We start from the raw sequence: 21,692 nt of genomic DNA, 5'->3' as shown, positions 1-21,692 counted from the left end.
CCCGAGACACCATTTGGTGTCTCAGGTGAACAGTGCTGAGACACCAAATAATGTCTCGCACTGTTCATGTATTGTTCGTAATTCTTCACCTCATACATCATTTGATAAACCTCAAATATTAGACGAACACCAGAAGAAATACCACGAACATCACCAGAGAGATCTGAAACGTCAAACCAGGCCAAAACCAGCCGCACCATTATACCATGGCTGTCTACGTACCCTCTGGCTGTGTTTGCGTTGGGAACAAATTTTATTGCAAAATCTATTACAAACGTTTATCGATTATAATTAAAACAAAAGAGTGAGCATTGTAAAACTTCTGTTTATAATAAAACAAGATTAATAGTGAGCTTTGTAAAACTTCTGTTTATAATAAAACAAGATTAAGAGTGATCCTTAGAAACACACGCAAGAACGTTTATCGTTCGCTGTTTGCATATGATCTTTGCCTGTGTCGGGGGTGCGTTAGCCCGTGGACGACCGAATCACAGATCCAGATTGATCCGAAGAAGGCTTATGGTCGATGTTTCATTTTAGAAATAAGGATAGAAGTGGATATCTTAACAAGGTAAGATATAACACTTTTCTCAATATCAAGTCAAAGTTTAGATCTCGAGGAAACGCCGAAGACTTTAAATATTCCTTGAAAACAATGCAAGTCTCTCTCTTGCTCAAAATTCACCAAAAAGCTCAAGTCTCTGCCTAGAATCTACCTGGTTCTACTCTCAAACTTGAATGACATACTTCAGACATTTTAAATCTTTCAGAAATTTTCATATAGATAATGTTATAGAATTGGAAGGCCTTGAGAATTGAAGAAATCAAGTGGACATCCATAAATATATATTTAAAAACTTGAATGACATACTTCAGACATTTTAAATCTTTCAGAAATTTTCATATAGATAATGTTATAGAAAAACTTGAATGACATACTTCAGACATTTTAAATCTTTCAGAAATTTTCATATAGATAATGTTATAGAATTGGAAGGCCTTGAGAATTGAAGAAATCAAGTGGACATCCATAAATATATATTTAAAAAATATTATCATATAAATATTTTCCCTTTGGTCATTAGGGCAAAATTGGTAAAAATATGTTTGAATAGAAAGCAGTCATAAGCCTACCAAAAATTCTCCTTAGGGATTAGTCATCATCATTTAAAAGTTAAGCTTGTGCATTCTCCTCAATAAGCAAAGGAAGATTGCTAAAACAGACGGTAGAATAATAAACTGTTAAAATGGTAGTGCTAATAGACAACAGATTATTGGAAAATTCTATTGTTGCATATCAACAATATTTAAATAAAGATAATGAATGACACACAACCAATTAATATCTTAATAAACTCTAGTTTGTTATGCACATCAGCACGTTTTCAAGATGACTGATTCTAGAAGGAAATCCCATTCATCCTTTTGGACAGATTTTGAAATTATATCTATACTTTATAAGAAATAATTCAGTATCTTGCCTCTTATAAAACATCATTAGGACATGTTTATGGTAGCCTTTTCTAAGAGATCAACTACTTTAGGCAATCTTTACTTGAACAGTTGAACTGGTTAAATTATAGTTTATTCTCTTTATTGTTCCTTCATAGTAAAACTTCGCCAACACGGGGTCTAAAGAGACAGAGGTAAGGTTTATAAGGCTCTTTAAGCAGTGAGTGATAACACTACTTGAAACAGAAACTAGATTAGATTAATCATCACTAATATCATGAGTGGCAGAAGGAAATAGATCCCCTTCTTTTTATTTTACTAGTTTTTATGCACGTGCAATGCACGTGGTTAAATATTAAAAAAATATTATTTTATATTTATTTCATTACTTTAAATAAGTAAGATTTATCTTGAGTTCAAATATGTATTATTGAATTATAAGATTTATTAGTATTTTATTTAAATATTAAAAAAATTAAATGTAAAGGAATTTAAGCTAAATTTGGATGAATATACATATCTGGCATATTGTAATTGTTAGCATGAATTTTAGTTATAGTAATGTAGAAAATATTTTAAAAATTCAAGTTATTTTAAATATTTTTTGACTTAGAAAATCCTATGTGACTTCAAATCCATGACTTAAGTAGCAAGAAAATTCAAAATACATCGTACCGAAAACAAGAAAGGATCCGGTGGAGTTGAGCATACATCAGGTCATGATTGTGGCTTTAGAATTAGAATAAAGGTTTCACCAATTTCCATGCTATCACCAAATAGAATTACCATTAGCCACCTTCCATAAATATTTTGAACTTAAAAATTATGTAAAAGTGATTATGTAAAATTTCAATTAAGAAACAAAACCTAATTGTACATGAAGATTTACCTTGATAGATGGGAGAACACAATCAAATCTTTAATCCTCTAAATTATGCATGAAAATTGAACAAATTTTAAAATAATATCAATTGCCATAAAAAGTAATTGCAGTGTTAAACAAATATCACCATTAAATAAAATACACAATATTTTTAAAGATTAATCATGAAATCATGAAAATAAAAATAAAAATATATAAAAAAGAAGGGGAAAATGCTTCCAGCCCCCAAAACCAAAAGAAACATGCTTCCACCCCCCAAGACTTTTTCAACGGGCTCTTTGCCCCCAAAAACTTGCGCGATTTTCTTCTAGCCCCCAAAACACCCCCCACGTGATATGTTGTTTAAAACCAACATAAATATTCCCAAAATACCCTTTGTTTCCTTTTTTTATTTGTGCAGAGGAGAGAGCTGGACCCCGCCACCTCCCCCCACCTGGACCCCGCCAAGACACCGCCCACGTCCGCTCCCCCGCCGCGGCGCCGTTTCCCACCGCCTCGGCACCGTCCCCGTCGGCAAGGCCAGCGTATTCGTCGCGACATCAGCCGTCCACAGATCCGACGCGATCGAGGCGTGCCGGTTTGTGATCGAACGAGGTGAAGGCGTCGGTGTCGATCTGGAAGAAGGAGGTTTACGAGAACAGGGAGTTTTGGAAGGAGAACATGGAGTTCTTTTTGGGAATTTTTCTTAAGTTTATTTATTTTAATTAGGTCGCTAATAAAGTTTCTATAAGTAGGAGGGCTCTCCTAAGCTTCTTTTGCGCGCTTTTAATTAAGTTTCTGGCCTAGTAAATCATTGCTTCTATTGGCTATGTTGTGTTTATCGGTGTAATACTGTAATTCATTTTGGATGCGAATTATTTATTTTTGAGCATGAACCTAATGGACGAATGGTATAACGTACAAGGAAGTTCATTATCCAGCTTTTCTATATTCGTTAGTATTATCTTGCTGTCGTGTGGATGGTGTGGGGCCATGCTAACGGTATAGGCAAAGCAGAAGTATTTTCTGGTGTTCAAACTTCATTGACAAAAAGTCTGCTAATCGTAAGTGTTTAAGATGACAAAGTCTCTAATGCTTAACGAATTTGGGTTCACAGAGGGCATTTTCCTAATTTTACTGAAATTTTCAAAGCCAAAGCGTTTACGTGTGGTTGTTATAAGTTAGGCGGTTGGTTGTTAAGGTGTATACGCGGTCGGTTGTCTAGAGGTATGGGTTGCTTGTTAAGGGTTATAGGCGTTGGTTTATTAAGGTTACAGGTTGGCTTGTTAAGGTTACGGTTAACATCTAACAAGCGAACGCTGGTAACGCTTAACAAGCAACGTGCGTAATAACTTAAGACGACGGCGTCGATACCTTGACAACGCAACAGCGTAACCTTAAAGCAAGGGTGCAAGCCCGTAACGGCTTAACAAGCAACTCGTAACAGACAATCAACGTGGTAATAACGGCTGGTACAACCAGACAGCGTGAACGGCTTAACGGCAACTGGCCCGCGCGCCAATCAACGCTTAACAACAAACACGTAAATCGCTTGCTTTTGAAAAATTTCATTAAAAGGAGACGCGTAACGTTAAGCAAGGGTGCGCAACCGCTAACCTAACAATGCACGCGTAACTTTAACGAAGCACGCCGTAACCATTAACGGACGCAAGCCGGCTAACGGTTAAATGAAGAACAGAACACTTGACTTTTTGAAAATTATCAGAAGTAAAGATTACGTGGGAAAACAGCGTTTCCGCAATAATAGTTCTAGCTCTAAGAGTTCGTTAAATTTTTCCAGTAAACGCCATAGTAGAAAGAGACTAAAACTCCTTTTGTCCTAGTAAAATCACATGCCTTCTATTGGCTTATTTGTTTATCGGTGGTAGTATTGTAATCATTTTGGATCAATTATTTATTTTTGAGGCATGAACTATGCGGACGAATGAAATATAACATACCAGGAGTTGCATTATCCCCAAGCGCTTTTGTGCCCTATATTCGTAGTATTTCCCGTTGGTCGGGTGGGTATGATGTCGGCCATCGGCTATAATGGTCACATGCAGGCACTGGAAGCAGAAGTCTTTTCTGTGGTTCAAATTCTCATTTGACAAAAGTCTCTACCATACGTAAAGTGTTAAATTGAAAAAGTCTCGTAATGCGTGACGAATATTGGGCTTTCACAAGAGCATTTTCCCTACATCCCCTTAATGGAATTTTTCAAAAGCCAAGCGGCCGTTTTACGGTGTGTTAAGGTTAGCAATTGGTTTGTTAATGTCTATCGAACGCGTCCGGTTGTTAAGCGTTACGGGTTGTTGGTTAGGGTTCGTAGCGTTGGTTGGTTGGTTGATTTATTCAAGCGTTCATAGGGTTGCCTTGCGCTTAAGTTAGACGGTTAACATTAACAAGCACCGTAACCCTTAACAAGCAACGGCGTGATATACGCTTATACAGCCGAGCACGGCGTATAACGCTTAACAACGGCACGCGGTGAACCTTAACAGAGCCTAACCGTAACCTTAACAAGCACCGCGTAACATTCACATAACGTGGTATGAACTTAAGCAATGTGCAACGCGTAACCTTAACAACGCAACGCCCAACCATTTTTTTAAAGTTCCATTTTAGTATTATTTTTATTTTTTTTTGTTTTTCGTCTGTTTTGAACAAAAACGCAACGTAAATCGCTTGGGGCTTTTGAAAATTTCATTAACAAGCAACCGCGTACCCTTAACAAGCAACGCGGCTAACCAATTAACAATGCACCGCGTAACTTTACAAGCAGACGCGGGTAAACTGTAACAGCCGAAGCACGTAAATCACTTGACTCTCTTGAAACTTTGCATTACCATTATGGGACAACACCCGACTTTTGCCGTCGCATGGAATAATATCAGCTCTAGAGTTCGTTAAGTTTCGCCCAGTAACCCATAGGAGAAGCAACACAACTTCCTTTTGTCCTAGCTAAAATGCATGCCTTCTAATTGCTTATTTGTTTATCGGGTGTACTCACGACTGTAATCATATTGGATCAAGTTATTTATTTTTTGAGACATGGACTGTGGACCGAATGTATGGATAACATACAGAGGGAAGCTTCATTAAATCGAACACGGCCTTTTGCCAGAAGAAGTGCCCGTTGGCTGCGTTTTCGTGATGTGTGGCCATGCTAAATGGTAATAGGGCATAAGCAGGAAGTCAACTTTTCTGTGTTCAATCATTCATTGAACAAAGAGTCCTTAATCGTAAAGAGTGGTCTAACATGACAAACAGTCTGCCTAATCTTAGCGGATTTTGGGTTCAAGGAGGCCATTTTTTCGCCTAGAATTTTCACCATCGCATTTGTGTTTGGCATAAACACAGTCAAAGCGATGGGCGAGGGGGGGATGTGGGATATGGGAAATACGCGACGGCAAGTGCTCCGGGACGGTCTCCTGGGGATGTCCTGTACAGATCACGCACGTGCTTACTAATAAGAGGAGTTTCCCATTCACGACGGGGCGGAGGGATCTGGTTGGTGGGGTGTCCCTGGGGGCGAGCTCCAAAGGCGCCTCGAATCTTTGTTGGGGGGCGTGGGGAGGGGTTAAATTGGCCACGCGACGGTTGGCGGAGACCGCCGGCGAAGAAACGATCACCAGTGGATCCAATCGGGCCAGCGAAGGTTTGGTTTTGGGGCGGCCGGACGACAGGGAGGAGGGCGATGATGGTAGGAGGAGGGTGGCGGCTGCGGCGGGTGAGAAGGTGGGTGGAAAGGAGGAGGGAGGAGAGGCGGATTTGCATGGTTAGAGGAGAAGAGAGAATGGGAGAATGGGTATTAATCAGTCTTACCCTGTGTAAAATTTCGTGGGGCTTTTGTGTTTTGGGGGCTCAGTGGAATAAATTTAGTTTACTTTGGGGGCAAAGAGCCGCGTTGAAAAGTCTGGGGGTGGGAGACATGTTTCTTTTTGTTTTGGGGGCTAGAACATTTTCCAAAAAGAAACATACATGTTGAAGGAGTTGAAGATAGTATGAAAATTGTGTAATTTATTGGTTTATATATAGGCATGAGATATTGTATGTGATAGGATAATAGTCATAATTAGAGTTGTGTTAATGTTTATGGATATAATTTGGTCGGTGAAATAAGATGGCTCTCCGAAGTTTCCGCGTTAGCGAAATTTATTCGGCGAGGTGGTTATTTTATCCCTCTGTTTCGTGAGAAGCCAAATTTGATATATGGTAGCAATTTAATAGGTTGCTAATATTGCTAACTTGGGTTAGTGTATTACTTAATAGCATTAATTAATCTAGGAACAAGGAGGCGTGTTAATGGATATAATTTGTTCGGTCTAATAGGATAACTTTTCAAAGTTTTCCGTGCTTGTTAACTTTGGATTTTGTCCCTATAGTTTCACAAAAGATTACTTGCATGTGAGGGAGCTTTACCTCATCTTATGACACGATAGTAGATTAAAAGTTTACATGGAGGGTTTCGGAAACTTTGAAGATTCTTGTAGAGGATATAGAATAATAGCCTTATTATCTTCGAACAGATATGATATTATGGATATGATATATAAAGTAATTAATCGGGGATTGATAGGATTTGTCAATCGGATATGATAATTATTAAAGTTAGTTCCAAAATAACAGCATCATTTCTCATCATTAAATTAAATTTAAAAATTAGAATTTGATTATAGATAGGATAGTTCAAACTTTATAGGGGTATATTTGTCTAAAAAAGATTTTTCCTAACTCGTGCTGTTAAAGGGAGTATGATTTTATATCCACTCTTTACCTTCTAAGCTTTTTTTCGATTGACAACATTTAAACTATAATATATAAGATTTTCACATGTAGAACAACAAAAGAGTCTTTAACTAGACTTGTAGATTTGCTATCATCATCAAGACCTCACATTCTCATATAATAATTTAGTAATTTTAGTTACCCTTGGAATTTGGAAGGAAAAATAACGAGGACGCCTGAAGACAAGGGATAAGATTGACAGGCTAAGTATCCATCCATGTTAGGCCATTGAAGCCCCTCAATGGGATGCTGATAAAATCCATGACAAAGGTGGGCCCCACGCCCCCTTCATCCCTAACCGTCCTGCCTGCCCTCCTTTCTTTTGGGGGTTTTCTTTCGCGGGTAAAAAAGAAAGAAAGAAAAAAAAAAGAAACTATAGAGTATCTCCTATAGTAAATCTCATGGAGAGACCACAATGAATACTCAATGTAGATTTTACAACTAATGATTGCATTGATACAAAGGTTTCGGTTGAAGAAAATAGTCTTAATAACTTTATTAGTTCAATACTTTGATCGCATTGAAGTTTCACCAGAACAAAAGTTGTATTTATCCATACTTATTTTAGACATATATAAAATTATCATTTTATTTTGTAAAGAATTAAATAATAATGATACTAATAAAAAGTGTGACAAATCACTACAAATATTTGTGTTATTAGATATAAAGTAAAATTAGATTAAAAAAGATTAATAATCCCACATTGGTTGTGCGAGAATCTATTAATGGGCATACGTACATTAATTAGTCCTAAATTTTAAGTATACTGATGATTAAACATTTATGATAATGTATAAGCCAAACAACTCTATAGTTATGTGTGCTTGCGTGAGATTAATGCTATGATGAGTGATCTTTTGGGAAGCTAAATAGCGATAGTCTTATATATTTCTATGCTTTACACTAGGCGTGCATTTGGTCTGGATATGGCTCGTATATGATACTTATTATATCCGTATCCGCTTACCCATCTTGAATATGGATATGGAGACAGATATATCTCGATAAAAAAAATTCGTAACCATATCCTCTAAAATCAAATACAAATATGAATATACATGTGGGGATATAAGCGGATATGCATGATGATATAAAACAAATATGAGAAAACTAGATAGTATATTGGGGAAATATAGTTCATATGATATAAAAGATTCATTAATATATTTATTATATCTAAAAAGCTAAGATTAGACATCTTGATCATCAAAATATTAACCTCAAATCCATAATCTAAGGATCAAAACTATAGTAATACTATGACTAATATGTATTTTAGATATTTAGGATCTGGATCCGGATATTTCACTACAAAATCATATATGTAATCATATCCTATTGATTAAAATTTGATTAACCATATATGTATCCTAACGGGTATATTTACAGATATTTCTTTGGATACAGATATAGTTTAGCACCCCTAGTTTAGACATAAATATGTATCACCACTCTTGACACATAAATGCGTCACAAATTTTGTGTCACATATATGTGTCATCATTAGCGACACGTATACATGTCGCGAGTTTATGACACATTCCCAGATGTGTAAAAGACATGACTATTCACATAAGCTCTACCCACACTTTTGATATGTATCACACTTCATCTTTATGAAACAAAAATGTGTGGCGTGGAGACAAAAAATGCATCTTAATAATTTGTGTTGTAATTTATTATACTAATGTTGTATTTTGATTGTGTTGATATTAGCTGTTAATAAATATGTGTTGTTACTATCCACTTTGTTTGGAAGTAGCATTCAATGAATACAAATTTTATGAAAAAACTTGTGTACAATTAGAATACATGTATCAATCCAATGATAGGTAGAGAATTAGTTTGGAAATTTAAAGTATTCTCTTCACACTATATAAACAACGCTACTCTTGTTTGTTTTCATAGGATTTGTATCTTTTTATACAAACCAATGCATAACATTTATATCCCCTTTTTTTTTACTGAGAACTTCGCGTAGGTCCTCGAATAGACCTATTAATTTTATTAAGAAAGATGGTGTACAAATCCATTAAAAAATTATGGAAGGGGTATCAGATGATTGTTCTTTGGGAAAATTGCTTGGGGGAACCAAATAAAATTCGGCTATGCATCCCCACCCCCAGCCTAAGAATCATAACTGGAAAACCCTTATACAGAAAAAAATGCAACAAAGCCCGCAAATAGTATACAGACCCATAACCCAAAAATAAATCCCCAAATTACCCTTGGCAATTTAAAACTGAAAAAGTCACATCCCCACCGTCATTTTCTGAGCAGTGCTGTTACCGAAACCCTCAAACCTCCGTCAAAGAGTTTGAATCTCTCCCCCTTCCGGAACCCTCTTCCTCCGCCGCCGACGACAACGCTTCAGCCGTCTCGTTCGTCGACTTCGTGTTCGTCTTCGTCGTCACAATCGAAGACCGCTGCATCCTCGACTTCTTCGACTTCGTGCTCGTCGCCTTCTTCTTTGGCGAACCCTTTAGATCGTCATCCTCGACTTCATCCTCGAATCTTCGACTTCGTCGTCTTCGTCGAAGACCGCCGCCACGACTCGTCTTCTTCGAAACCCGCTCGTCGCCAACTTCGAAACCCTGTTCTTCTGAAATCCATCACCGCTCGTCGTATTCCTCTTCGGCGACTCTCCTTTACTTCGTCGACTCTCGTCCGCCGACAAGGACTCCCCCACAGACGACCGCAAGCTCGTCGACCGCCAGAATCTCTCATCCTCACCGAACCCCACAGTGACGCTGCTGAAAATACAGATGTCGAATTCATCATCTGAATCAGCTACAATAAAGCCTGAGATGTAAGTATCTACCCAATTGTTCACATCTGTTCATTTAATTTGTTTGGCATTGTGAATTTATACGCATTAGAACCCTAAGTCAGTTTCGGCATTGTGAATTCATCATCTCAGACAGTTGATTTAGTATCTGTTGTGTTGTCTTTTACAGTAAACATGATATAAGAATTTGTTGCAATATCCGTGGATATTGTCAATTTATGGATGGCATTGTCCCACAAATGAGGTCTGAACATTGGAGGGCTTATGGATCCTCCAATTTCAAGAACTATGTTAGTTTTGGTATGATTCCATCCGACAAGGCCACCATCATGCTGCTGCTGGATAATGTGGATTTAGCCACGGGGAAGTTTTTCTTCAATGATAGCCAAACCGGGACTAAACAAGCGTACACGTTTGATCTAAATTGGGTGCGCAAACATACTCGGTTTAATGATGAAGGGGAGAAACCCGAAGGCAATCGCGACATGGATAATAGGATATGGACCACATACTTCAGCAACAAGCAACAATCACAATACAAGAGTGGCCGAGGCTACCTTGAGGCCCTATTGGAGAAATTGGTTCGGTCCAAAAAGAAATCCGATGTTTCGGATTTTGTTATGCTTCAAATCCTCTATCAATTGACAATGATATGGACCCCGACCGCGAGAATGAATGCACCGCGGCATATGTTCAAATATGTGGCTCGAGTAGATGCGGTTGATCATTTCCCATGGGCGACAATCATCTATAAGGAATTGTGGGACTCCTTCAAGGCTGTGAAGAAAGCGACGAAGGGGCTGACATATCTTAGCGGCTGCGCTCCCTTGCTATCGGTGAGTTAACTGTGATATTTGAGATTTATATGTTACATTTGCACCTTATATGTGATCATTACCCTTTATATGTGATATTTGAGATTTATATGTGACATTTGTATCTAATTGGTATTGTTTAAGTCCGCTATTTATTTGTAGTTTGTATCTGATATTATCTTGTTACACGTGATTATTTCCATTTACATGTGATATATAACACTAATATATGACATGTGATATTTATAGTTAATATGTGTTTATGTGATAAGTGTCTTCTACATGTGATATTTTCTAGTTATATGTGACGTTTGTGACCCATGTGTGATATTTGCCCTGATATGTGATGTTTGTAGTTAATGTGTGATATTATCTGCTGGTATGTGATTATTGCCATTTACATGTGACATTTATATCTAATATGTGATACTTCATTGTTTGAATGTGGCTTTTTTGTAGCTATGGTATTATGAGATATCAAACATTAAGGAGCCGGCGAAAGTGGATGAATCGAAGCCACCAATGACCAATTGGACATTGGAGGGTAAGAAAGTGGGTTCACTGCGGACTACAACAATAACGAAGAAATCGGAGGCCGCAATCCACATCTTACCGGAGCATGACCTGCCGCGGTATGTACATGAGGAGATCAAGCATAAGTCTACAAAGAGGAGGGCTGAAATGGAGGAGGAAGCTACGGGTGAAAAAGCTTCGAGGAAGAAAAGAGTGGAAAAAGGGGTAAAGTTGATGACTTTATGTGCGATCTTTGTATTTGTGACATTTACTCACTATCAGTTTATTGTTAATGTAGGATGACGCTTATAAAAAGTTGGTGATGCTAAATGAAGCCTATGAGCAAGAACTTGTTGCTCGTGGCGTTGATACGATGGCCATTAAGGCCGAAATTGAGAAAAGATTTGAGGAAGAGAAACAAATCATGCCCAAAAAAGAAGAGGTTATAATTTATTTATTTCCTATTTCAAACGAGGAAAAAATATCACATATAAAAGTTTGCTGAAATTGGTTACATTCTTAACATGTATGCAGCCTCAAATAGAGAGACAAGATGAGGCGGAGAAAGAAGAGGTTATAATTTATTTATTTCCTATTTCAAACGAGGAAAAAATATCACATATAAAAGTTTGCTGAAATTGGTTACATTCTTAACATGTATGCAGCCTCAAATAGAGAGACAAGATGAGGCGGAGAAAGAAGAAGGGAAGGAAGAGAAAGCAGAGGGAGAAGGTGATCAAGGCCAAGAAGTGGGCATTGAACTTGAGCAGCTAACTCTCCTACGGTAGATTTGGTTGTCTGTGACATGTACACACTGTTTGTGATAGCTCCCTGTTATTTGTGACGTAAACAGTTTATCTGTGACTTTTGCTTATTATTTGTGATGCATGATTTCCTCATGTGATATATATTCATGTCAGTTTACTATTATATATATTCATTAACTGTGATCTTTATATAGTCTGAAGCGCGGAAAGTTGTTGAGGAAGTTCCTAAGAAGAAGAGGGGAAGGAAGAGGAGGGAGGAAGGTGAGTCTACTTTGGGAGAATTTGTTCAGGGGCTCCGTGCAAGGAGCCGAAGAACAACGAAGAAGCCCAAGTCCCTAGAATCTCCATATTGTACAGAAATGCCTAAGAAAAAGATGAAAGGGAAAAAAAGTGTCGTTTTGGTGAAAGATGATGATGACAAGGGGGAGACAATAGAGGAGAAGAAGCCACGTGAAATGGCACACCCACCTATGAGAACATCCGTGCCTCAGCTATGGAGAAGGGAAAAAACTGAAGATGAAAAAAAATTATTATCAATGTTGAATATGGGCATTCGTTCCCACCTATGAGAACATCCGTGCCTCAGCTATGGAGAAGGGAAAAAACTGAAGATGAAAAAAAATTATTATCAATGTTGAATATGGGCATTCCTTCTGCCCAAGACTTTGACATCAGGCTACCGGGAACAGTTGACGAAGGATTTCATCATAACTTCACTGTTCGTGATGTACCTAATGCGTCGGAAGATGAAAACAAGTGGTTTCAACATTTTCTAACGTTACAAGTTGACAAGTAAGTATTAAGTATTATTCTGTGATATATATAAGTGGTCTGTGATAGTTACATGACGTTTGTGACATAAGCACGTACATTGTGATCATTACAGTTTTTATGTGACATTTAGTATTCTCCTGTGACAGTTTATTAATCGGTTGGATATGTCGCTTATACATTCTTGTATGTGATACATTTTTGTAGGAGGATTGTTTTGGAGGTTGAGGACCAAACTATAAACAGATACGATATTCTTCATCTTCTACGCGGTGGGCCATTGAAGGATGAGGTTAGTTTCTGTTTAAGTTTCGTTGTTAGTCAAGTTTTTGATATTTACATGATTTATTATGTTTGCAATTATTAGACGGTTGAAGCCCTTGTTGCAAGACTTCGGAACTGGCTCAAGCTCCCCGAAAATGCCGCTCGGGATCGCAAATTTGCTATTATCACATCCTATTTTAGTGTGAGTAATGTGGATCATTTTTTGCAGTTATATGTTATTTGACTTTCTCCCGCTTTATCTTTTTTTCTTTTTCCGGTAGATTTGGTTGCTAACTGCTTCAAAGTTGGATGAGCGAAAGATCTATAAAAACTATATAAAGAAGCATATCGACGAAGGGAAGGATGTGTTGATAATCCCGATATGTCATGCTGATCATTGGCATGTCGTCGAGGTCAATCTGGGGCAAAAAAAAATGCAGGCATTACAGCTCCGCTGGCCACGAGGCATGGGCTAGGGACGTGTTGGCCATCCAACTATTTTTAGATAGGATGGTGAGCGGATTTGACCAGAGTTCGACATTTAGAGCATTTGATTATGAAGCGGTTCCCTGTCGTATGCAAAAAGGATCGTAAGTTTCTTACACTTAAACAGTTTATTAATGCATATGATACTTGAATGGGTGATATTTTCACATTCATATGTGACAATTTGGGGCTATATGTGACATTTCAGTATTCTGTGTGACTTTTGGGGCCCATATGTGACATTTTAGTATTCTATGTGACTTTTGGGGCTGTTATGTGACATTTTGGGGCTGTTATGTGACTTTTGGTTATTCTGTGTGACTTTTGGGGCCTATATGTGACATTTCAGTATTGTGTGACTTTTGGGGCTGTTATGTGATAGTTTTACATTCTCTGTGTTATATGCTTATTATGTTATATTATATTTCTGGTATTAAGTGTTATGTGATATTTCTACAGGTATGATTGTGGCATACATGCGTATTTTTTCATCAAGACGATTCTCGAGGAAAGGGAGATAATGCAAGTTGAAGCCTTGCACAGGGAGTCACATATGCTACGAGCAGGACTTGCTGCTCAACTCATATGTGAAGGGCGTGAAGGGAAAAAACTGCGGTTGAAATTAGACAGTGATGATCCAGAATATTTTTTGTACTTTGGGGGTAGTGATGTACCTAAGATTGAGTGGAAGTATTAGACTCTACATTAACTGTGTCATTTGTTTAAACGTGGTGATGTACAGGCTAACCAGTTTACTAGCTGTGTGTGACATTTGTTGGATTGCTGTTGACGACTTTTGGGGCTGTTACGCGATGTTTTAGTATGCCGTGTGACTTTTGAGTCTTGTATGTGACGTTTTAGTGTTCTGTGTGACTTTTGAATATCACGTGTGTCATTTTAGTGTACTGTGTGACTTTTGCTTCTTGTATGTGACATTTTGGTAGGTATGATTGACTTTTGGTATGTTGTGGTATGTTACATTTGTACAGGTCTGTAAATATTCTCCTTATCAGTTACTAGCTGTTTATTAAATTCTTTGTGATCTGTTCTGGAAGATATTAAATCCGGACTGGTAATATGTCTCGCGGACAGGTGATACGCCACATTAGGATGAAATGGACATGTAACATACAATAGTCACATGTGACGTTTTAGTGTTCTGTGTGACATTTGAGTCTTGTATGTGACACTTTGTTATTTTGTGTGACATTTGGGGCCATCATGTGACTTTTTAGTATGTTCTGTGACTTTTGAAACTTGTGTGTGACTTTATAGTGTTCTGTGTGACTTTTGAGTCTTGTATGTGACACTTTTTTATTTTGTGTGACATTTGAGGCGGTTGTGTCGTTTTAGTATGCTTTGTGACTTATTAGACTTGTATGTGACATTTTGGTAGGTATGATTGACTTTTGGTATGTTGTGGTATGTTACAATAGTCACATGTGATATGCAAACAGGTAATACGTCACATTTTTTGTGGCAAAAGTAACACGAATAGGTAATTTGTCACATACAAAACACAAATGTCACAACAAAATGGCAAAAGTCACATGTAACAGACAATAGTCACAAAAGCGTTTGCATTCTGCCTGGAAACGTTAATCTTCGATAGGTTCAGTGCACGTGGCTCGGTTATGTCCTTCAGCGTGACATCTTGAGCATCTAATTGCACGTCTACTCTCAGATCTGTTGTTGATACGCCTATTCTTGTTCCTTCCACGTCTCTTTGTCGTCTTTGGGGGAAGAATGCTAATTGTTTCATCTGTGACATCTGGCTTATCGTAATTTGGAACAGGAAAGAGGATTGGTTCGTAACTTCTCCTGAAAGCTTCAGTCGTCATGAACCAATCGCAGAACTGGTACACATCTCTATGCATGAAGTTAATAGCGGCACACGCATGTTTACATGGTATTCGCAATATATCCCATGCACGACACGTGCATGTTTTGTGTCCCAAATCAACTTGTACTGATTTTTGTGATGATACCTCGAAGATTTCAGCTGTAGAATGCGATACTTCAAGAGTGCTTCCCTTGGTGACATTTTCTTGGAGGATTTTTTCCGCTTCAGGACAAAGATAGCTATTCCATTTTGTTGCCATCTCGCGACGAGTATTCATCCTTTCCATAATTTGCACACGAATGTGATCCATCATATCGCAAATGGGAAGTGTTCGCGCCACACGAATCCAACTGTTGAAAGATTCAGCGACATTGGAAGTGATATGCCCATATCTGATTGAAAACAAAAAATCATTACCACAATTTACCGCTATGTGTCACAAATAACTGACAAATGTCACAAATAACAACAAATAATCACAGATAACGGATAGTTGTCACATATAATGGAGTATTGTCACACGATACAAGTAAAGGTCACACGTAACAGATGAACGACCATATAAAAGCGAAATGTGACATTTAAAGGCTCAATTTCATATAACAGCATAATATAACCAGTAAAGGTAATGATAATTGACGTACCTTATACCAGGAAATACAGAATTGGCCCAATTACTAGGACCATAACTTAGAGCTACTTGGTAAGCTCTTTGATCTGTCATTCGAATCTGACGCAAAACAGCATTAAATTCTCCTTCCGTGTACTTGTATGCAGCAAACTCCAATAATTTTGAAATACGTTGAGCAGCACTTGAGGCAAAACCCATCTCTCTAAGCTTCAATTTATAATTCTCAACAAGATGAAGTACACACCTAGAGTGGTACGCATCTGGAAATATATTTTTCAAAGATTGCTTTATTCCTTTGTCGGCGTCTGACAGAATTACAAGGGGATGGGGTGGATTGTATGGTTCTGTTCGATTGTACAATATATACCGCAATCCTTGAATAAACCAACTCCAATTCGCTTCATTTTCTTGGTCACAAACGGAAAATGCGAGTGGAAATATGCCTTGAATTACCATCATAAGCGGTCGCACCTAATAAGATCCCTTTGTAACGATCCTTCAGAAAAGTCCCATCTAGAAAGAGCAACGGCCTACATCCCTTGAGAAACCCCTGTATGCATGCACCATACGACACAAATAAACGTTTGAATCTCCTTTCTTCTTGTTCAATGCTGAAGACACTGTCTGGATTTGTTTCCGTCACCTTCATCTGGTACCTAAAAAGATGGTTAAATCACAAATAACTTGTTAAATACTCAAACGTCACATATAAAGTCAAAATATCACATATAAGGTTTAAATATCACATGTAATACTCAAAAGTCACATAGAAAGTCCAAATATCACATACAAGATCTAACTATCACATGTAATGCTCAAACGTCACATATAAAGTCAAAATATCACATATAACGTTTAAATCTCACATGCAGATGTAGGAACAAGTTGTCACAAATAACTTTGAAATATAACGTTCACGCATCAATAAATAACGAGGACTAACCAGGATAGTAAATCATATGAATGCCTTGCGCAACCAAATATTTCATCTTTTGCTGTCTCTTTAGCACGCCAAGCTTTAGAATAATTAACTCTTAATCCATATTGAGAGTGCAATTCCTTTCTAATGTCAGTTGGGGTTATATATGGACGCCTCTTCATAATTGATTGTAGCATACTCGCAATCCACCTTCTTGATGCTCTGAAGTGACCAGCTGTGCTGTTATGTTGTCCACATGTATGTTGAGGAACAAATTTCTTTATAGCAAATGTCGACACATGGCTCAATGGTGAAGCGAAAAACAACCACGGGCAGTTTGTTTCTTCTCTAAACATGCAACTAGCACGAATACGTTTTGGCTCATTGTTAACATATTTGAAAGCGAACTTCTTAGCTATAGAGTAGTATATAAGAGCCATTCTAACTTCTTTTGCACTTTCAAATTGCTGCCCTTTTCCAGTAATTGCCTCGTGCCACCATGCTGGGATCCGTGACGAGTCACTTACTACGTCGTTCATACTGTACACATGCTCTCCTTGAGGGTTGTCATTTGGGATCCTCTCTGATTCCTCGATTGTGATACTCTCATAAGGTTGCTCAATATGCTCTGATGACTGTGAGCTTACATTAGGAACACTGCAGGTTTAATGTACAGGTCACATATAAGTCACATGTGATACTTACCAGTAAAGTCACATATAAGACTCAAATGTCACAAATAAAGACAATATATCACAAATAAGGTCCAAATGTCACGTGGTATGTCTTCAGGTCACATATATAATAGAATATGTCACGTGTATCCAGAACATGAAAATATACTTTTGAATACTTACTTAAGCTCTGTTTCTGACCCTATGGCATGGGTGGGTCCTTCATCTCTTTCAGTAACAGTCATGGTCAACGTATTTAACCCCATTGAACGATGATAACCTATCATATTGAGAATATCTTCATCTTTTGAAAGCTCAAACGAGACATTGGGAAACTTATCGATAGAGTAACTTATCAACAAACTTTCGAACCGTACTCTAAAATTCTCTGCGGCTTTCATCTTCAATTCGGCTAAACTTGTTGCTGAATTGACTTTAATAAGGGTTGCGTTACTGTTAAATGAAATCACACACATTAAAGAATCTTCCATTTTGGTTGTTGAAGAAGTTAAGAGGAAAAAGTTCAGAATATAAATGATTGTTGAAGGTTGTTGAAGATTTTAGCAGTAGATCAAAAGAGAGAAGAGTATATATGAGGAATGCAATATTTTGGAGGGAACCGTGTACATTTTTCCCTCCATTTTTCCCCTTCCCTGCATAAAACCCCCCAGCTCACTGATTTGACTACCACTACTTCATGATGGGTTGCTTGGCTGGCGAATAAGACAAAACCCAAGTTCTTCAATGCATAGCCGATTTCAGCGCCCACCCCCAAATCGAAAATGAGAGAAGAAAGGGCAAAATGGGTACTGCTGGAAAAATACACTATAAAGTAGAGAAACACTGTTGGGTTTGGGGTGAGAAAGCATGAGTACTTGGGTCAAGGTGCCCCCAAGTGTTTGACTCTAGTTGGGGGGTGGGGATGCATAGCCGAATTTTATTTGGTTCCCCCAAGCAATTTTCCCTAATAATAATGAAAATGTGGAAATGTTCCTATAATAGTCAGGTATTAGTTTATAATAATAATTTTTAGTCAAATTGATTGAAAATTATTTTTTCTCACGACACTCAATTTTTAGTAATGGATTGGAGATGAAATAGTGATTTTGTGTAAAAACTATACCAACTTGGTGTAAAAACTACACCATTTTAGCTTTTTGGGTTGGAGATGCTCTTATGCTACAAGTGCAATGTATGGAAAAGAAGAAAACTATATATCATATTATAAACGTTAAACCGATGTTAACAACAACAACAACAAAAAAAACGCAAATAGTAAATAATTGTTCAAACAACTTCAAGTTGGTGCGAGTGAAACATGAACCGTTGCTGACGTTACAACGTTACAAATATCACCAACTGTCAAGATGGGGATTATAACTTCCTTGCTCCTCAGCCTCAGGAGTCCTCTTATCTGCCACGTAGGATCCCGGTGGGCCCGTGGACAGCGGCTCTTTGGGCACCAGCGTTCTCACAGCGGGTTCCTATCCTATCTCTTTATCTCCGGCCCGTTACGAGCACAAAGTGTCCGCTCTCTCCCTCTTAAAACTTGGAGAGAGGGGGAAAAAGAACTTCATAGTTAAGCTAAGTACAAGAGAAGAGAGAGAAAGTGAAGCATAGTTAAGGTAAACTTCGCTCTATATTTTTGTCTTTGTATTTGAAATTCAAACTCCTTTATTCTCAACTTAATTACTTGTGTTTCCAACTTAACTTCATTCTCCACTTGATTGCTAGCAACTATTTATTTAGTGGTACAATTAGAAACTTCAGAAAGATGGTAGTGGTATGTGAGTATTTTTCCATAATGATATCAAGACAAATTTTGAAAATCGATCCATTTACAAAAAAAAGGCAAAAGTCGACCCATTTACAACATAAAATCGACTCAGACAAAACTTCACGGACTTGAAGTCATGTGAAGTTGCATAAGTTTTTTGGTCAAAATCGACCCAGTTTCAGCCAGATGGCTAAAACTGAGTCGATTTTGACAAATATGTTGTAAATGGGTCGTTTTTTGTAATTTTTTTTATAAATGGGTCGATTTTCAAAATTTGTCCATGATATCATCATGTAAATTTGCTTTTTGTTTTTTTATTGAAATGGTCTAATTCTGTCGAAATTTTCAGTTGATGTTGAATTACTTGTTTGTTATGAAATTTTGGTTGAAATTACTTTTACAGATGTTAAGATACACAAAAGATTACTAGATATCTACACTGAATATGATATGATTACGATACGAATATATAATGTAAATATCTGGATTCATATCAAAAATATTCAGACTCTGTTTTGACCATTAGATTAATAGATTAGAGGTTAATTTTGATGATGCATAAATCTAATCTTAGCTTTGTATCATATGAGCTACGTACAATTTTCACAATCTTATCTTTCTTTTTTCCCTATCCGCTTTGTATCCTCATATTTTCTTTTATTTTATTCACATGCTTATCTTATTTTGACAGATATCAATATGAAGCCTTTTTACTCATCTGGCTTTTTCATATCCTTTTGTGTAGATCAGTATATATTTTCTCTTATTTTACTTGTATTTGTATCATCCTTACCAGATTCGTTTGCACCCAAGTTAGGGATTTTATGAAACATTATCATAAACTATTTTTGTTCAGAATATCACAAAAATCTTAAACATCAAACTATTGGGTTTTATAGAGTGTGCAGACTTAAAATAACTAAATTCCATTCAAAAGTCAGGCGCTAATCCATTTCGAACCCAACCCAATTGCATCTTTAATGTTTGCCCATCCTATCCAATTTCCTTCAAAAGCAGCCCATGGTATGATTCTCTCTCATTTTTTTTTCTAGATTTCTCAATTATTTTGCTCTAATTAATCCCTTCCCTAAAGTTAAAACATGTTTTTGTTGCATTTGTTCACTGTTCATGCACTTTATGCGATTGGGTGTTCAATCTACCCAAGGACAGATCTCTCAAATGTTTTGTAATTGATCAAAACCATCATGATATTTTGTCCTAATTTTGCATGCTTCAATAATTTATCCGTTTTTTTTTTTGAGAAAATCGAAACCTTTGTGTCCCTCCATGGTGCTCACTGACGTGTCATTGACGTTGCACACAGCTGATGGCTTGGATGTGTACCACGTTAACAACACCATAAAAGGGACATGCCAGCTCACATTATTAGCCATTTTGATGAATATGACAGTGTTCTTTCTTCGTGTGTTATCAGTGATGTGAGCTTTGAATTCCCGTTTACCTTTTGTGATTCTCGCAGGAAACCGCGATTAGGAGAGAGGATGGACTACGTATATGGGCCGGGGAGGAACCACCTTTTTGTTCCCGGGCCGGTGAACATCCCGGAGCCCGTGCTGAGGGCGATGAACCGGAACAACGAGGACTACCGATCCCCAGCCGTGCCTGCACTCACCAAGACTCTTCTTGAGGATGTCAAGAAGATCTTCAAGACTACAAGCGGGACCCCTTTCCTCATCCCCACCACAGGTACTCCTATCTCAGAAAGGAAGAAAAATAATTTTTTTTTCGTCGAGTATATACAATGTTGGTTAAGTTGAAGAGTTCTTTGAATCCTTGGTATGCGTCTATGTGTTTGAATCTTTGTAGTTTAACATGATCATGTGATGCCTTGATCACCTAGGTACTGGGGCATGGGAAAGTGCACTTACAAATACGCTATCACCCGGTGACAGGATTGTATCTTTTCTGATCGGGCAGTTCAGTCTCCTATGGATCGATCAACAACAGCGCCTGAAATTCAACGTCGATGTTGTTGAAAGTGACTGGGGGCAGGGGGCCAATCTCGATGTTTTGGCCTCGAAGTTGGCAGAAGATAGGAGCCATACCATCAAGGCCATTTGCATAGTGCACAATGAGACTGCAACCGGAGTCACCAATGATTTGTCAGCTGTAAGGAAATTGCTCGGTAAGCAATACAATTCTTTTTTTTTTTAACCAAACCAAATCATCATGTAATGAATACACACGCTAAATTTACATGGTTTACCAAATAATCAGTACAGGTTCAGGGATTAGTTGCGCAAGTGATTTCTTGAAGGGATAAGTATTCTTACTGCTTTTGAAGCCACTCTCCTTGCTCATAGATAAAAAAAAAA

The 21,692-nt window shown here is 37.7% G+C and overlaps 3 protein-coding genes and 1 long non-coding RNA gene across 5 annotated transcripts; 3 read left to right on the top strand and 1 right to left on the bottom strand.

Annotated features, from left to right (window-relative positions):
- On the top strand, window positions 10,029–12,012 carry LOC109844004. The gene is made up of 4 exons (XM_020413009.1): window positions 10,029–10,732; window positions 11,171–11,449; window positions 11,523–11,666; window positions 11,890–12,012. Exons 1-4 carry the CDS (start codon window positions 10,115–10,117, stop codon window positions 12,010–12,012), a joined length of 1,164 nt encoding a protein of 387 aa, XP_020268598.1. The 5' UTR covers window positions 10,029–10,114.
- On the top strand, window positions 12,753–14,429 carry LOC109844005. 2 transcript variants are annotated; one of them, XR_002247857.1, is made up of 5 exons: window positions 12,753–12,783; window positions 12,970–13,054; window positions 13,130–13,228; window positions 13,308–13,616; window positions 13,972–14,429. It is a non-coding gene; the product is annotated as an uncharacterized LOC109844005 (long non-coding RNA). The 2 variants fall into 2 exon arrangements; XR_002247856.1 differs by lacking the exon at window positions 12,753–12,783 and having other exon boundaries at window positions 12,883–13,054; window positions 13,972–14,428.
- Window positions 15,111–17,824, bottom strand: LOC109841933. Its single transcript, XM_020410857.1, has 5 exons — window positions 17,763–17,824; window positions 16,930–17,562; window positions 16,440–16,642; window positions 16,000–16,330; window positions 15,111–15,747 (listed from the first exon to the last, which is right to left on the bottom strand). Exons 1-5 carry the CDS (start codon window positions 17,822–17,824, stop codon window positions 15,111–15,113), a joined length of 1,866 nt encoding a protein of 621 aa, XP_020266446.1.
- LOC109843895 (serine--glyoxylate aminotransferase-like) lies at window positions 19,052–21,551 on the top strand. The gene is made up of 3 exons (XM_020412856.1): window positions 19,052–19,204; window positions 20,837–21,063; window positions 21,218–21,551. Exons 2-3 carry the CDS (start codon window positions 20,859–20,861, stop codon window positions 21,529–21,531), a joined length of 519 nt encoding a protein of 172 aa, XP_020268445.1. The 5' UTR covers window positions 19,052–19,204; window positions 20,837–20,858; the 3' UTR covers window positions 21,532–21,551.

Source organism: Asparagus officinalis, chromosome 5, assembly GCF_001876935.1.
Source record: "Asparagus officinalis chromosome 5, Aspof.V1, whole genome shotgun sequence".
NCBI classification, from domain to species: domain Eukaryota; kingdom Viridiplantae; phylum Streptophyta; class Magnoliopsida; order Asparagales; family Asparagaceae; genus Asparagus; species Asparagus officinalis.
The sequence above is the reverse complement of the archived record's forward strand: the minus strand, read 5'-3'. Positions and strand labels throughout refer to the sequence as shown.

Excerpts from the sequence above, each read along its gene's own strand:
- LOC109844004 (XM_020413009.1), top strand. The coding sequence starts at position 10,115 with ATGGATGGCATTGTCCCACAAATGAGGTCTGAACATTGGAGGGCTTAT. Across the intron at positions 11,450-11,522 it reads AGAAAAGAGTGGAAAAAGGG|GATGACGCTTATAAAAAGTT; the intron begins GTAAAGTTGATG and ends TTGTTAATGTAG. Across the intron at positions 11,667-11,889 it reads TCATGCCCAAAAAAGAAGAG|CCTCAAATAGAGAGACAAGA; the intron begins GTTATAATTTAT and ends ACATGTATGCAG.
- LOC109841933 (XM_020410857.1), bottom strand. The coding sequence starts at position 17,824 with ATGACTGTTACTGAAAGAGATGAAGGACCCACCCATGCCATAGGGTCA. Across the intron at positions 16,331-16,439 it reads AGGTGCGACCGCTTATGATG|AACCATACAATCCACCCCAT; the intron begins GTAATTCAAGGC and ends ACAATCGAACAG. Across the intron at positions 15,748-15,999 it reads TCTGTATTTCCTGGTATAAG|ATATGGGCATATCACTTCCA; the intron begins GTACGTCAATTA and ends GTTTTCAATCAG.
- LOC109843895 (XM_020412856.1), top strand. The coding sequence starts at position 20,859 with ATGGACTACGTATATGGGCCGGGGAGGAACCACCTTTTTGTTCCCGGG. Across the intron at positions 21,064-21,217 it reads TTTCCTCATCCCCACCACAG|GTACTGGGGCATGGGAAAGT; the intron begins GTACTCCTATCT and ends TTGATCACCTAG.